Raw genomic sequence first — 15,482 nt, forward strand, 5'->3', positions numbered from 1 at the left:
GAAATTCGTAAAACATTTAACAAATAAATAAATAATATTATTGTCTTAAAAAAACAGGAATAAAACAGGAATAAGTGAAAGAATTGAAATAATTCAGTGTGTTTATGTTCGAAAAATTCGTCACTTATTACCTAGTTAATGCGACGAGAAAGTCCGAGACAGCTTCACGTTGGCCCTTCGTCAGCATTCGATTCTTACTCAGCCGATAGACCGTGTGTAACGTAGCATCGAGTAAACTCGCGTAGTTGTCCGCCTCGTTGTAAAATTTGGAATGCTTAATTAGCAACGGCAGAATACTGTTTCCTATGTAACGATTCATAGCGAGCGCCATATCGGATTCGTAACCGTCGTTCTGCAAGAAATTAGATTAAATTGTATGGATTTTCAATTGTTCCTTTGCAAAATCAAATTTTTACCACCTTTATTATTTTAAATTAATAAAAAAATTAATTTGCGATTAATAACATTAAAAAAAATAGTTACACGCGAGATACATGGAATACAAGATGATTCATACTCTGTCAAGCATGGTAGCGGCGCGAAGGTCTGGCAGAAAGGCTTCCTCCAGTAACTTATAAAATAATTCTTGTGTTTCGATGCCGTAAACGCGTTCGAGAAACAGCACCACGCTTTGCTTGTGCCCTGGTATCAAACCAGACGGCGTGTCGCTTTTCGGTCGTTCCTCGCCGGCGGCGGGATTGAGTAGCGTAAATCGCAAGGACAACACACCCTGAAGATCGTCTAAGGGTACTAACGATCTCAAGATTGCCCGGGCTCGAAGAGATTCGTTCTTTCCTGAAATAATTGCTTGGCTTCAAGCATACAGGCGTTTGTTGCCGATACTGATTTTATCAAAGCAAAATTTCGTTTATTACCGACGGATTTTGTAGAAGCCTCTGTTGCTCATTAAGAAAGAAATAAACGATTGTTATTAAATAATTCATATAATATAATTTCTTGAGTGACTTCATGTTGCGAAGAATATAGCGGGTAATAAATGCAATGATGGTACAAGATATGAAATGATTCGAAAATTTAACTTTTTGTTTAGAATTATAATCTTATATTTTTATAAGAAAATTATATGATATTGATAATAATTATTTTATGTGCCAATCATTCGGAAGAAAATTATCTGTTATTAAATATTACTTAATATTAATTATTTATTAAATAATTATACGCGAAATTAATGAATTTAGAAACATCGAAAGTGATTCATAATTATTTTTATGAATTTTGTATTAATGAAGATGAACTTTTAATCTTTTGGACCTTTTTTTTTCTCACCTTGCTCTATGACGGAAGAATCCGGAGCACAGCGACCTAATAAATCCACGAGAGTACAATAGAAATTTAATATCGCCGCGCCCGTGTCAATGTAGTCTTCGTCGTCATCTGATTCTGGAAGTGGATGCTCAAATTGCATCACCATAGCCGTGCCCTCGGCCTCATCGTGCACCTGTGCGAAATACTAAGTTGATATCGCATTAATGGAAGGTCGGATACATGCTTATGGAGAGTTCTGCTTATGGATTTTAATATTGTTGCATAGTCATATTTTATGCCACATTTAGCGAACTTTTGATTTGTCCTCGAAACTTTCATCGCACGAGGATTACGAAGAGTTAAGTTTATATCAATTTTAAGGAGATTTTGGTAATGCTAAAGCATATCAAACCGCATTCAAATTGTATGAATTCCAAGAATTAAAAATAAAAAAGGGACCAAGTAAACTTTTGAAATAAGGAAATCAGGGGAATTAATTATCAAGAATATATAAAGAATGGGAATCTATGTTCGCTACTATTTTCAACTATCATAAGATTAATAATATGTGGGCTTTTTTAAACAACAAACTAAAACAAAAATAATGTACTTACGAAATATTTCGCTTATATTTTCTTAATTAAATGAAAGATTAACTTACTTTTCGTCTATCGGCAATGCGTTCAGACATCTTGTTAGCTTCTATAATAGCTTGCAATAAACCTTCTCCCTCGCCTCGAAGAGCCGGGCCTAAACATTCTGGTCTTCTGATTAGTAGACGGATTACCAAGTTGGCATTTTCCTCTACGCTTTCACCTGTAATTAAAATCACAATGTTTAACATTATTCTTTCACGCACAAAAAAAAGTTAAATTAATCAGATTGAAAGAGGTAAAATTTACCATTCACCCACACGCAAAATCTCAAGAAATCGAGATAGCGTTCACCCTCAACAGGATCCCAGCCTAAATCTGGATAACCCTTCTCCACTAATTCCGAGTTGGACTGTAAGCCGCATCGTGATAGATAGATAGCGATTTTCTCTAAATAATGTTCTCTCAAGGCCAAAGCTAACTCGGTGTTCTCCATCAGTGACGAGTATGCCACGTCCAAAGGCGTCGATCCTCGCAGCGACGGTCTTGCCAATAAGATATTACTGTTCTCCAACAAAAAGTCGAAATGATCGAACATAGCCTTTTGATTCTGTCTAGATGTACGACAAAAGTAACACAGAAATCTGCAGCAAGCCACGACCATCTCATGAGAGGTATCCTTCTCCTTCGATGCTGGCTCACCCTCGGCCGCTTGGGCTTGAGTTTGAGCGTCAGACTGCGCCTGAGCGCGTCTTCCCAGCGTATTCATCATGATAGCCATCACATTCTCGTGAATTCTCAGCACTCTGATGAGATCAGGATGCTGGAAGAAAGTATGATTGTTCACCAGCTTCCATAGTCGCTCTCGAACCAGTGCCTCCTCCTCCTGAGACATCTGTACTGGCAACAAGGCACGAATTTGGCTCAAACCGACCCACATCAATGCGACATCATCCTTCGTCTTGTTGTTGACGACGTAAGTTTTCTCCAAAGCTCTAATCAATTCTCCGACAGTGTCGTATTGCCTGACTAATAAGCTAAACATCTCTCGCACGAGTTTCGGGGTCTCGATTTGCGATTCCTCGGCCCAACTTACGATAGTTGATATTAGCACCTTGCGAAATACCTCTGTGGACAAAATCAAATTTTATTATAATTATTTTACATATTAATATCTATTTATTACAATTGTGGATATAAGATAGATAAAAAGTTTACCTTCCGGAGTCTTTTTCTCAGGCTCGGCTTCAGGTTTAGCTTCCTCTTCGAGTTCCTTGACAGCATTAATAAAATTGAAAAGGCGTTTCATAGCACCAGGTTTCTGAATTTCCTCGGCCGGTTCATTTGCGGCATTAGCAGCTTCCTGAAGAGCAGTTAGGGATACGTAAGACATCAAATCGTTATGAAATTCGTTCATTTTGACAATGAGATCCTCGCCACAGGGACAATTCTCTGGATCTTCCTCGGAATCCAAATTTTTGAAGCTTAAAATAGCATTCATCTGCTCGCGCGGAGGACATCTAAATTCTCTGGTTTTTTTGGCAGCTACAGCCGACGGCAAATCCGACTGTTTAATTTCGATGTAACGTCGCAATTGATCCGCCTGCAATTCTCCAACAAAGTCGGAAGCGAAGGCGATGATGGACTCGACACGATGGCGTAACTGGATGTCATTTAAATGATGAAGTAAATAGCACATTTGTAATTTTGCTCCTTCGGCCATTTTCATGTGCAATAAGCCCTTTTTGTGCTCGTCTTTTCCTTCTACAATATTATAATATTTCATTAAATTATGTTTCTTATTTATCAATATACTTAATAAATCACTTTTCTAATTGACTTGCCTTTATCGAAGGTCGGATCCCAAGTTTCAGGATTTATCATGATGAGCAATTTAAATACATCCTCGTTTCTCAACATGCCGACTAGTAGCAATCTATCTACCAGCTTCAAGAGAGGTCTGTAATTTCCAAAATCGCATCAGCGCATATTCGATTAATAGATAAAACGTAAGCGAGAAGCGAGAAAGTGAAAGATGCTGCTTAAAAAAGAGATAATAAAACTGTTCATTGTTCAATTAGATAAATATGATGATTATCGTTGCTCCGGTAGCATTGACGAACATTAGTTGCAGCAGCAGCAGCAGCGGCCAGACTTATTATCTTACATACAGGAATAGATTCTCGTTGCTGCCTCCGATCGGATCTCGGTTGTGCACCTGATTCACTTCGACGGCCTCGTTGAGTGCCATCATCACATAATCGCGCACGACGTCGAGGAGAAAATGCGGGCTGTATAGGTTCTTAATGTTCTCAATCGCTTGGTCACTAGAAGGAATATTCCTTGATGGCAACTGATTAGTAAGGGATCTCACATCTACTTGAGGAAAAGTTTCACTTACCTGATATCTGTCATTTTCATATGCGGCCGAATGGACTCGGTCTCCAAATATCTAAGACTATGTCTCATCTCGGTGTCCTCGTACAGGTCCTTCAGCTCTTGACCTACGTGATCGACAGGTAATAAAAATTTCTTAATTAAATGTTTTTAATTAAGAAGATCAAGAAAGATATAATATATATTTTTAGAAATATAAAAATTACATACAAGACAATTAAACACTATATTGAACAGTTTTAATTTATAATCTTAACAATTGACATATTTTCGCGTGATTTTAAAAAATCAAGTTCTTACCGAGCGGTATTATGTATTCGTTCTTGCACACTTCCATCGTCGTCGCGTGTGACTCGAGATGTAGGGCGATAAGTAAGTCGTAAAATCCTTGTCGCAGGGGCCCGGACATATACTCGGCTCGTATCGCGTATAACAATTGCTTCTGGTCAACATGTTGGCACAGAGCGTGTGCCGCACGATAATTCGATTGGTAGCACAGAGCTGCGTACAGGGTCAACGTATGCGCGTGGAAACTACATAGAAGAAGTAAATTATTTTAATTATTTATTTTAATTTTCAATATAAATGAGAAAAGTTTGAATACAAAAGAAAAAGTTTTTTTTTTTTTTTATTGCAGATTTCTCGTCAGCGTCTTACCTGAGCAGCTTGTCCATTTCGATGAGTTCCAGAATGTCGATGCACCTGTCTTCCTCGGGTATATGAAGAGCCAGCATCGATATAGCATCCTCGCATAGCATCGACCAGCCTCTGATGTCGGATAGCTTCAAGGCATGTACCTGAAGAGATTGATTCGGCACTCTGGCCCATTGATGCGGCTTTAGGCATTGCACCTTTAATCTGGGCGGAAATTGCGGTATCACGTGTCGTTCGGAATTCTGCAGCACGGCTGCTGAGAGCGGAAGTGTCGTCGAGGTTCTGCCGAGTTCGATCTGCAAGATCTCTTTACTGGTGGCCTCGACAAAGATCGCTGGAAACAGCTTCGTATCCGGTTCCATTTTGAATTTGTGGCTCGTCTCTTTCCCTTCGCAGGTGAAGGACACCCAGCCTGTGGCTGTGTCGACAAAGCATCCGACGAACATACCCTGGGATGCACCCTTGCCCGATGCATCCTGAGTGACTTCATTGTACAGTTCGTCCGCTCGAACCATATAGCAACTTTGTCTATCGACTCTGCAATGTTATAATATCGTTTTTAATTGAGAATCTCTTTAAAAATTTTCTGTGATGAATAAGTATCGAAACGTACTGTTCCACGAGACGTTCGTAATCATCTACGATGGCAACAGAGGCTTTTCTCACGCGGGATAAATTGAAATCCTTTGTGTGCAAGTGATACTGCGAAGTAACCCAACCCACATAAACATGAGTTGGATCTTGACCAGGAAATATTCTAACGCCGTAGAAATACTCGTTCATTAATTTCATGCATTCTGCATCAAAGATTTCGTTCCCGATCGCTTCGACGCCACTTCCGGTTAAAACGGACATCGCTTTAGGAACGTTACGTTCTGGAATTTGCGGTGGCACGACTTTCAAGTCCGTCTGAAAATAAAAATTTTTTACATCATCATATAAAGTTCTCAAAAGTCATAAAATGTCTGTCGAATATATGAAATTCTTAAATTTTCATGGAATTCGTTTTTATAGAAAACATTTTTAATTATTTTTAAACGGATACATTGTTTATTAATATTGCAATATATACTCACAGTAGAAACACGAACTTGAGGAACTTTGATACTTTTGCTCATACTCTTATCCGAAATATCCGAACGAACTTGTGGTTCAGGCGTTTTTGACTTTGCGTCCGGTGATTTCGCTTTGCGCGAAAAGAACCTGCACATGCAATAAATCTATGAAGTAATATATAAAAAAAATCTTATATATAATAAAAAATAGAGTAAAATCTATAATCATTTATATAATTATTAAACTATTAAATCAAACATTGAATTTCAGTTATACTTTACGGAAAAGAAGCTTTAGAAACTTACGGAACATCCTCCATCTCTTTACTAAGCTTGCTAACAAAGTCAAAGGACTAAAGTCAACTTGTCTTTTGCAACATTCATTAGAGGTGATTAATATTTACCGGAAAGGCGAGCGACCGCGTTTTTTCTTGTCATCCTTTATATCACCATTCATCTCGACATATCCATTCATCTCGGCTTCACTAATCGCGTTGTCCAAACGTGATCCGTAAAGTGAACCTTTTCTGGGCGGTCTGGCAGGTTTACCTCTTTGCATAGGAAGCGGTGATTCTTTCATCATCTCGTCCGCCTCAGCCGCATCTTCCGAATAATTTCGTTGCAAGCCTATTTGAATTATTATAACATTATTAGATATTGCAATATTATTAACAAATTGAATGCCATTATAAAATATTTTTAAAATTACAATTCATAAACAATTAAATATTTTGTCATAATTTATATCTTGAATATAAATTTTAAAAAATATCTTTTATATTGTTACCTTTGATATCACTCATACTGAAGCCAGATTTCATAATCTGTTCCAGATGCGCCGACGGTGCAGCCTGTTGTCCTTGTTCAACTTGCTCGGCTAGAAGTCTGTTCTGTCGCATTTTAATTTCTTGCCATCTCCGCAATTTCTCGCCTTCCGTGATGAAGCTGGATTGGCAAATCACCGGTAATGATAATCTTAGAAATTCCCAATTAGCTTTCTCCATAGTTTCGAACGTGTTATGGGAGATTTTCAAGCAGGGCGGTGTGTCGGAACCAGCTGGTATCCTGACCACATCGATTCGCGTGTCAGCCATGTCGTCGGTGTTCTCGAAAATGGGTTGATCTTTCGTGTACCAATATGTAACTAGACGGTTCATGTTCCTGCGATACGAGGATTAACAATATTGATTACTCGCTTATCATTTCTTTAATAAAGAAATTGAAATTACTTACACACAAAATGGCTCGTAGCCTTCTTGCAGACCGCAAGTGGTGAAAAATTTCAGGGTGTTTACATCTTGGCCAAATGTTAATCTTGCCTTTTGACCAACACCGAGAGTGAAGGCAGGCACAAAAGAATCACCTTGCACATCAGCGAAAGAAGTTTCTCCGCCGAGAGCATCCATCAGTAGTTCTCCATTCAAGGAGAAACCTATATAATTCGCAAATTTATATTGCGATGTGCTTGGATTGTTCTTTATAAAAAGTTAAAACGAACAGTGAACAAGAAAATGTAATTGAGTAGATTATAATGAGTAACGAATAACATCTTTTATTCTAAAATTTTAACTACCAGAAACATTCATCTTGGCTTATCAAAAAAGAAAGAAATGAGAGAAATAAAAAATCTAACTAAATTTTAAGTAATCATTAAAATTATTCGTAAATAAAATTATACGTAACATATACATAAAACACAAGCTTACAATTTCTCCGCATAAAGAAATAATTGTATTAGAAACTTTAATAAGATTTTTTTAATGACTAATTCAAAATACATTGCAAATATAATTACAGCAAAGCAGGTGCTAAAATAGGCTGTATAAACAAAATCTTTTGCTTCCGTTTATTGCTTTAAGAAAAAAATATGGATAAAAACATTTTAAAATATTTACTTTAAGTTTAAGAGTAAAGCATTTGCTTTATTTTTTATTTATACAACCCACATTAACACAAATTTAAACAGAGTATACATGCAAGCAGCGTTATTTGAAGGCGGTGTAATGAAAATCAAATACGTGTAATATTATTACACACGGACGATGCACTAAGATAGTAAATTTCACGATTAAAAAAAAGTAAAATATAGATAAATAATCGAAGTAAAAAAATAAATAATAATTGTTGAACGATAAATATATATCAATTTATTTGAGAGAGTCATAATATTTTATTTATATTACTTTGACAGTTTAGAAAGATGAATCGCGCCGCGATGTTTCTCAAAAGATTTCACACGTTTTGTGTTCGTACAACGATTGTATTGTTCCGGGGTTGCTGTTTCACAATGCACGTGATATGATCAATATATCTGGGGTCATCCGAGTGTTAGTGATTAGTAAATATGAATTATGGAAGCACTGTTGTCGCTGACAGTATAGACACTGAATAGAGTACTGGATACCGGAGAAGACATTGGGCAAACATATGATTTTTGTCACTTGAGAGTATGATATTATTAATGATGATGATGAAAAACCAGGATTGCTTCTGGTTTTGTAGTTAACATCAAGAAAGAAATGTTAAGATGACGGCATGACGAAATGAAATATTTTTTGTGCAAGAAATGCATGATCACTCTTTTTATCCAAGCAACTTTGCATTGCTGCAAAGTTTTTTTCATCATGAAAGTTTAAGCGGAACAACTCTTTCCTGTGTGCAACGCGAAAATTTTGCTCGACATTCATTTAGGTAACAAATTATTTCAGTCGTGTAAACGTGATTAAAATATTTTAATTTTGTACGAACAATCATTTAGTTAATTTTTTCATTTTTATATCTTTTATGATATCTTTTTATATAATATTTGTTTATCTATTAATATTAAACTATCTAACGCGAATAACTGTGGAGAGCGATGAGGTCGTGTTAAAAATTACAATGTCTGTATCCAGTAATCTATCACCACAGAAATTATATGTGTATAGCTTGAAAAATGGCAGCTGAAGCGTTCGCTTAAAAATTCCGTCTTACTAATCGTTCGGTCAATTAGATCCAGGAAAACACCGACAACGTCTCCGACCTGCCATTGTTTGCCGAACGTTTCGGCCGTGCCCGAGTATACTTTTTCCTCCTTTAAAATAAAATGTTCACCAGTTCAAGCTTACTTTCGATCATGGAGACCGGGACAGACCGGCAAATCGAAATCCTCTATATTTGCTCGCGGTGAGTCTGGGATGCTTTATATATTTTTGTCGCTATTGATACACGTCTTGATACCGTGTAAGTTCGTACGAGATTAAAGTTTCGGCATAGTGCACAGTTAAGATATCGCGAGGAAATTACGCGGTTTTTCCCTCTCCCCCGATATCATATAAAGAAATTAAGCCACACCGATCGCCGAATTGAAATTTCACCAGCGATTTCATTTGTCTTGAGACAAGGATGCAAAGATATAAAACCAAAGTCAACATGAAAAGAAACATATAGAGCGAGACAAAGACAATAGTAGTGACGAAACTCAGGAAGAGAGAAAACTCAGGAAAAGAAATAATATGTAGACGTATAATGGGGCCTCTAAGATTGGCTAATTTGGGAAATGGGACTCTTACTGATCGTTCGGTCTGCCACGTCAATGAAACATCCAACTATGTCGCCCACTTGATATTTGTGACCAAATGACTCGTGGGTGCCAGCGTGCACTTTAGTCACCTGACATGTTCATGTTTTTATGGATTATTCATATTTTACAGATTGCGTACGAGAACCGTTTATATTAATATCGCATTCGTCTCGTCTCACACAAAGGCTACCGTGTATAGATTACATACTTCTAGTTGATATTTTGCAAATCAAATATACATGAAGTATACTCTAAAGACTAGTAGTAGAAGTTCTTACCCTTTGTAGCTACAATAATTCAAATTGCGAAATAATCGATACGATAATAAATAACTCTTTTGACAAAAGGCACAGCATTATCTTTAAATTTAATCTACACAACAAAAATAATTAATTTCTGTCTTTTATCTATTTATTACATTTATTCAATTTAAAATTTAAAATGATATGTTTTATTTGAAAAATGATTAAATTATCGTTTTAACGATTGAGAAAACCGTTTCAACAAATTTCGTTCTGTCTTCGACTTAATCGTTAAATTACGAAAAGAGAATCGATATCGATACTTACGTTGTAACCATCAAATGCCCAAGTATTTTCATCACTGCCCAGCATACTTCCTGGCATGCAATCAGCTTTTGCCCAACCGACTCGCATAGGTCCGGCTGTGAGAACTTCGAATTCGAAATACCATTTTCCGCTGTTGACTGCATAATGTTTCTCCACCCTGTAAGTCCTGAAGGATAATTGTCGTAACCTACTGGCCTCCAAAAGTAATGCTACAAACATGGAAATATGGATACATTATTAATATGATCGATAGTTCAAAAAAAATGTAAAAAAAAGAATAAAAAAATTATAATATTTTAATTTAACTCAACTCTACTTTATTGACAAATACAAATTAAAATTTATAAGAATAGAAATTGTCAATTGTGTTACTGTTTATTCTAGAAATAATAATTAATATTATATACTTAGAAATAAAGCAATATTATGTTAAAGAAACGACATTTTTAAAAACGAATGAGTATAAGAATTAATCAAAATTAAAAGTAATTTCACCTTCGTGCTGTTCTCCAGTGGGTGGATCAAGCATGTATCCGTAAACCAACAGGGTCCTGACAGTTTCGCTGGCCGTATCTCGATTTGCTTTTTTGATAGCTTCGTCAACCTTCGGATACGGTACCAAGTGAGGACTTCTTCTCATCTCCGAATCTTCGTTTAATCCATATGTCCATCCTTGGCTGATTCTTTCTTTTGCCCAGAGATTGTGCGTATTTTCCGCGAGTTGATCAACGAGCTCCTCCATCTTGGGGGTTAATGTAATTGCAGACAGATCAAGCGGCGCCGGTTTATATCCACTGCTTTGTAGAAACGGTTCATTCGGTAGTCTCAAAGTTTTTATTCTGGACGGTGGTTTGTCCATGGTGATGTAGTAGCCTAGAGCCAGGATAGTCTTCAAAGTCTGTATGGCCAACTGAGTATCGTAACGCTTTTCTGCGGCTGGCAATCGTTCGAATTGAACTATGCAGGGATGAATCTTCCTGAGATCATCTCTGACCTCGCCATAGATCCAACCTGCTTCGATCTTGTTCATTGCCCACATCTCATGGATGTTTTCTGCTAGTTTATCTCTGATCTGTTCGACGTAGGCGGGCAAGTTGACCATGGAAGTATCGACCGGAGCCGGAACGAAGGCGGTATCGTCCTCGACTAGCCATGGACCTGCCAAGACGACTTTATTCATGTTGCCAAAATAAAAACACGGATCCAGTGATAGAATCTGTTGTGGCAGCAGACTTTCCACTAGCGGCGAAAACTCTTCCGGTGGTTGGAATTTCAATCGGCCATGATCACCGCCCAATAGAAATCTGCAGGAGAGTTTGGATGAGCAGCTGATAACAGGAAAAAACATGCCGTCCAGATTGAAGTTTCGAAAAGAACCCATGATGCGAGTCCCATTAAAAGTGAACGTTATCACCGGCACTGTCAGGTCCAAAGCGCAACCGATCACCTCGCTTTTTCGTATGTAAGGCTCAGTGACGTTTTGAACAACTTGTGTCTTCCTGCCACCGGTCCATAGATAAGCGCCATCGAATCCGAATGAATACAAGTCATCACCGACGCCGTTTCCACCCCATTTCTCTCCACCACCAGGATACGGCATATAGCTATTTATGAAAAAAATATAAGTTTTTTTGTATTCACGTTATCTTTCCATTATATAAAATCTTAAAATTTAATTAAATGAATGTAATTAATATTTCAAGAAATTACAATTTAAACATTTTTTTTATTGATTTTAACACTCTAAATATAAATGCAGATTTAGAAAATGTAATCTTAATAATTTACCCAGCGGTGTTTGCCCATCCGATTCTCAAATGCGGCATCATGTGAGTTGTTTGTTCAATATGATCTACTGTCACTTCGAAGTACCATTTCTGATAAAGAGCCGATCCTTCTACTCTCCCAACAAATATATTTGGCCTGACACTCGCTACATGATCCACTAACTGTGTTTGAAGGAGCAAATTTTTTCCAGGCAACAGAAAGTCGCAAATGTTATTTTGCGAAGATCGCACTGCGACGCCGTTACCAACACACAGTGAACATAAAACGTCCAGAACTTTCGGATCCCTGCCATGTTTCTCTAGCAGAGAGATAATTACCTTTATATGCTCATCCTAAAAAATCAATTTATTCTATATGAACCTTTATTATGAATTTAACTTCTTCTATAATAGTTTTATAGAAATATTATCATTCGCCAAGAAAATATTGTAAAAAATGGAGATACCCTCATCATATTCAAAGCTTCTGGCGAATCAATCAGAACGCAGTGAAGTACATCCAACATTCCAGTTCCCTCGCTGGAAGCTTGTGAACCCAATCGGCTGAATAACCAATTGAGACGATTACTGTTGGCAAACTGTGCACAGTTGGTGTGATTTCCTTTGATAATAGCTGCCAGCAATTGATAGAGATATCCAGATATCTGATCCCAGGCCTGGCCACTCTCGTCGCCAGAAAGAGCAACGAGAAATCCTTGCGAAGTAATTACATTAATTTTGTCAATAGCTTCAAGAATGAGATTCAATATGCCCTCCTCTTGGAACAAATCTTGACGATTCCTGAGAGCTCGGAATTTGTTCTGCTTTTCTTCATGTTCTGAAAAAATTCATCGTTGACATAGTCTGAAGAAGTGTGTAAGAGATAAAGCTCTTACCCATATCGTCCTCAGGTTGAGCAAAGTAATTGATCAAATCTTCAAGACACATTACCATCTCGTTCAGATTCACATTTTGAAAAAACATTGACGCTCTTCTATTCACCTGCAGCATTTCTAGGCCTCTAAAACGTATTTGATATTTTTAGCAAGCTTCTATCCTGTTTTTTCTCTATTCATACTTTTTTTATCTGTCATATACTTCTATATATAGTGTATGATTTCTTTTCGTCTTTTTTTATATTCTAAAAATATCTTTCATTACAAAAACTTACGTGATAAACTGAGTAAACAAGCTACTGCACTTTCTGATGACTCGGGCAGTGCGAGATTCCTCTTCCTGAGATCTGGAGAAATCTAAACCATCGTCCATCTTACCCTCTTCATGCAATACCGCCTGTTTTTCTTCAACTTTTCCGACGCCTTTCTTTTTCGTCTCATATGACTAAAAAAAAAATAGCAGTATCAAGAATTTTTACCCGCAACTTTTACTCCGACCTAGCTTAATTATTTAAATATATTTTATTCTAGTCGAAAAAGTAAATTAAAATTATGTTTTTTATTTTATATTTTATTATTTCGAAAAAAGTATATCTGTTTATTTACTTTATAAGACACCCAGAGGCACGTGGTGGCATGTTGCATAATAACGGTAGAATCACCGTATTTGATAATCGGTAGTCCGATGACTTCCAGATCCTTATCCTCAAGAATAATCTTCTGATCGTCCTTCTCCTGCCGTAACCAGAACGTCGAGGTTTCGATCGTCGCCTCATTTCTTCGAGAAAAAAAAAAAAAAGATAATTCCGGATTTACGAAACATTATCATGAGTCTCTAAGAATCGCCGTGACCCTTGAACTTTTCTAAAAATAAATATTAACCTATCGACCAGATAGAGCTCGTTGTTCTCCTTTACGCCGAGATAACGTCCGGTGGTCAAGTGTCTGATCCTCATTGGATGCAACCAGTTGATGAAGCCGCCCGCCCATTTCGTCCTGGCGAGCTCTAATCTCCATAATGATCTCGCTTGGCTCATTACACTTCCGCCCTCGTAGATTACTAGGCTGTAAAACGATGAACAAAATATCTGTAAAACGATTATTTCTAACCTCTCTCTTATTTTCAAGATAATTTTTTTTTTTTTAATTTTACGCCGCTCTTATAATTGTAAAAGGATTGTGTGTATACGCGATACATGCAAAAAAGCTCACTTTTGACTGGGTGTTGGACTCCATGTCGACGGTATCGTCAAGCACTCGTCACCGCCGTGGAAGAACCTCAACACGTCGCCGCCGAAGACGTAGCCGACGTATTTCATTCTACTGATACCGGTACCATACGGTTGCACCGACCAATGCGTCACGTGGAAAGATGCGTTCACCACCGATAGGTCATTTTCTTTCGTCGTGTGCTAGAACAGGAGAAATGAAATTTTTTCACTTGGTATGAATTATTTAATTTAATTTAAAATATTATTATTTTCGGCAACACGTCTCACTTACTAGATATCGTTCGGTGGCGACAGACACCAAAATAAGATCGTCACCCACGCGTACTTTCTCACCTTCGGATCTCTGTTTGGAGGCGGGGTGCACGGTCCACCAGCACGCCTCACCTACGAGAATAAAATTCTTTTAAAAATTCCGAGAGAATTACGAAGTTTCGTTCATGATTGACCTATGAAAAGTTTACCAGCTCAGCAACTTTAGACACCAATTTTATTTCAATTTCTAGTGAAAATTATAATCCCATGAAAGTTATAATCTCAAGAAATGGTTATAGACGTTTTTAATAAAGCAGTACATTAGTATCGGAATATAAAGAGAAGTAACTTCGCGGTAAAAGAATTTGCCGAGAATTGAAGCGTAATGGCGTAGTTGCACCAACCATGAGAGTGCTGCTGTAGACCGACATCGAAGGCTAGCTTATCGTTCGACGAACTTGTGGACAGACATGCCAGGTACTGTGGCACAAGATCACAGATTTACGTAACCATAAAAAATTAATGTGGCATAACGGCGTTATTATAAAGAGTAATTTACCATGTCGCTATTTAGATGTCGCAATAATATGGCGTTACCATATAACAAGGTCCTGTGCCCTGACCCGGTGCCCTTTCCCTGGAAGCATCAAAGGATTGGTCAAAGCCCTTGCAACCCCTCGTGCTCGATGGTATTCCTTTCTACGTATACATCATACGAGATTTTTTAATAGTTCGCAAAATAACATAATTTCTTAGACAACTTCTACAAGCGTAGAATAAGATAAGAGAAGGCCATAAATGCTGGTATTATATCAAGCTACGATGCGAAGCTTACGAGGCGTGAATCGAAAATACAGGTAAATGCACGTTTAATATAGACGATTAATATGTTAGGCGGCCAAACAAAAGTTGTTGTTAGTCAATCAATATGTTTATTAGTTTATTAATGTTAACTGTAATTTTCAGTGTAATGTTTTCAGACGTGATCGCTTAATCGATCGATGGGTGAACTAACATCTTGAAATATAAAAAAAATTACAGGAGATTAAACACTATTGGACATTTTTACAAAAAAGAAAGTTGCTTTTCTATTAAACTAAATTCTATTAAACGAGTTTTTGTTATTATTTAAATAAAAAACGATACACACAAGTTATTTATCTCAAAAGTTGCATAAATCAGATTTGAAAAATATGACTAATTCAATTTTAAATCTATATTTTAGGTAGCTCTCACA

General features: G+C 37.2%; 1 protein-coding gene across 21 annotated transcripts in view; it reads right to left on the minus strand.

Moving 5' to 3' along the window:
• The window catches only part of RyR (Ryanodine receptor), a 36,209-nt gene that overhangs the window by 12,323 nt on the left and 8,404 nt on the right, over window positions 1-15,482 (minus strand). For 5 of the 21 annotated variants that reach the window (XM_089075148.1, XM_089075140.1, XM_089075187.1 and 2 more), the window contains 31 exons: window positions 14,805-14,882; window positions 14,650-14,725; window positions 14,265-14,377; window positions 13,974-14,173; window positions 13,644-13,826; window positions 13,368-13,539; window positions 13,037-13,206; window positions 12,762-12,886; window positions 12,333-12,703; window positions 11,888-12,219; window positions 10,595-11,703; window positions 10,100-10,308; window positions 9,520-9,619; window positions 7,202-7,400; window positions 6,756-7,129; window positions 6,373-6,595; window positions 6,275-6,304; window positions 5,990-6,116; window positions 5,527-5,822; window positions 4,917-5,450; window positions 4,560-4,792; window positions 4,264-4,366; window positions 4,034-4,204; window positions 3,707-3,822; window positions 3,081-3,626; window positions 2,172-2,990; window positions 1,931-2,085; window positions 1,291-1,474; window positions 876-896; window positions 518-795; window positions 132-352 (listed from right to left, as the gene is read on the minus strand). In XM_089075148.1, the coding sequence (XP_088931274.1) occupies window positions 132-352; window positions 518-795; window positions 876-896; window positions 1,291-1,474; window positions 1,931-2,085; window positions 2,172-2,990; window positions 3,081-3,626; window positions 3,707-3,822; window positions 4,034-4,204; window positions 4,264-4,366; window positions 4,560-4,792; window positions 4,917-5,450; window positions 5,527-5,822; window positions 5,990-6,116; window positions 6,275-6,304; window positions 6,373-6,595; window positions 6,756-7,129; window positions 7,202-7,400; window positions 9,520-9,619; window positions 10,100-10,308; window positions 10,595-11,703; window positions 11,888-12,219; window positions 12,333-12,703; window positions 12,762-12,886; window positions 13,037-13,206; window positions 13,368-13,539; window positions 13,644-13,826; window positions 13,974-14,173; window positions 14,265-14,377; window positions 14,650-14,725; window positions 14,805-14,882 (7,868 nt within the window). Of the gene's footprint in view, window positions 1-131; window positions 353-517; window positions 796-875; window positions 897-1,290; window positions 1,475-1,930; window positions 2,086-2,171; window positions 2,991-3,080; window positions 3,627-3,706; window positions 3,823-4,033; window positions 4,205-4,263; window positions 4,367-4,559; window positions 4,793-4,916; window positions 5,451-5,526; window positions 5,823-5,989; window positions 6,117-6,274; window positions 6,305-6,372; window positions 6,596-6,755; window positions 7,130-7,201; window positions 7,401-8,941; window positions 9,042-9,519; window positions 9,620-10,099; window positions 10,309-10,594; window positions 11,704-11,887; window positions 12,220-12,332; window positions 12,704-12,761; window positions 12,887-13,036; window positions 13,207-13,367; window positions 13,540-13,643; window positions 13,827-13,973; window positions 14,174-14,264; window positions 14,378-14,649; window positions 14,726-14,804; window positions 14,883-15,482 lie in introns of those variants that run through there. The other 16 variants (XM_089075219.1, XM_011646426.3, XM_089075198.1 and 13 more) reach the window with 9 other exon arrangements.

The sequence above is a fragment of the Pogonomyrmex barbatus genome, unplaced genomic scaffold (assembly GCF_055798465.1).
Source record: "Pogonomyrmex barbatus isolate J1 unplaced genomic scaffold, ASM5579846v1 scaffold1, whole genome shotgun sequence".
NCBI lineage: Eukaryota > Metazoa > Arthropoda > Insecta > Hymenoptera > Formicidae > Pogonomyrmex > Pogonomyrmex barbatus.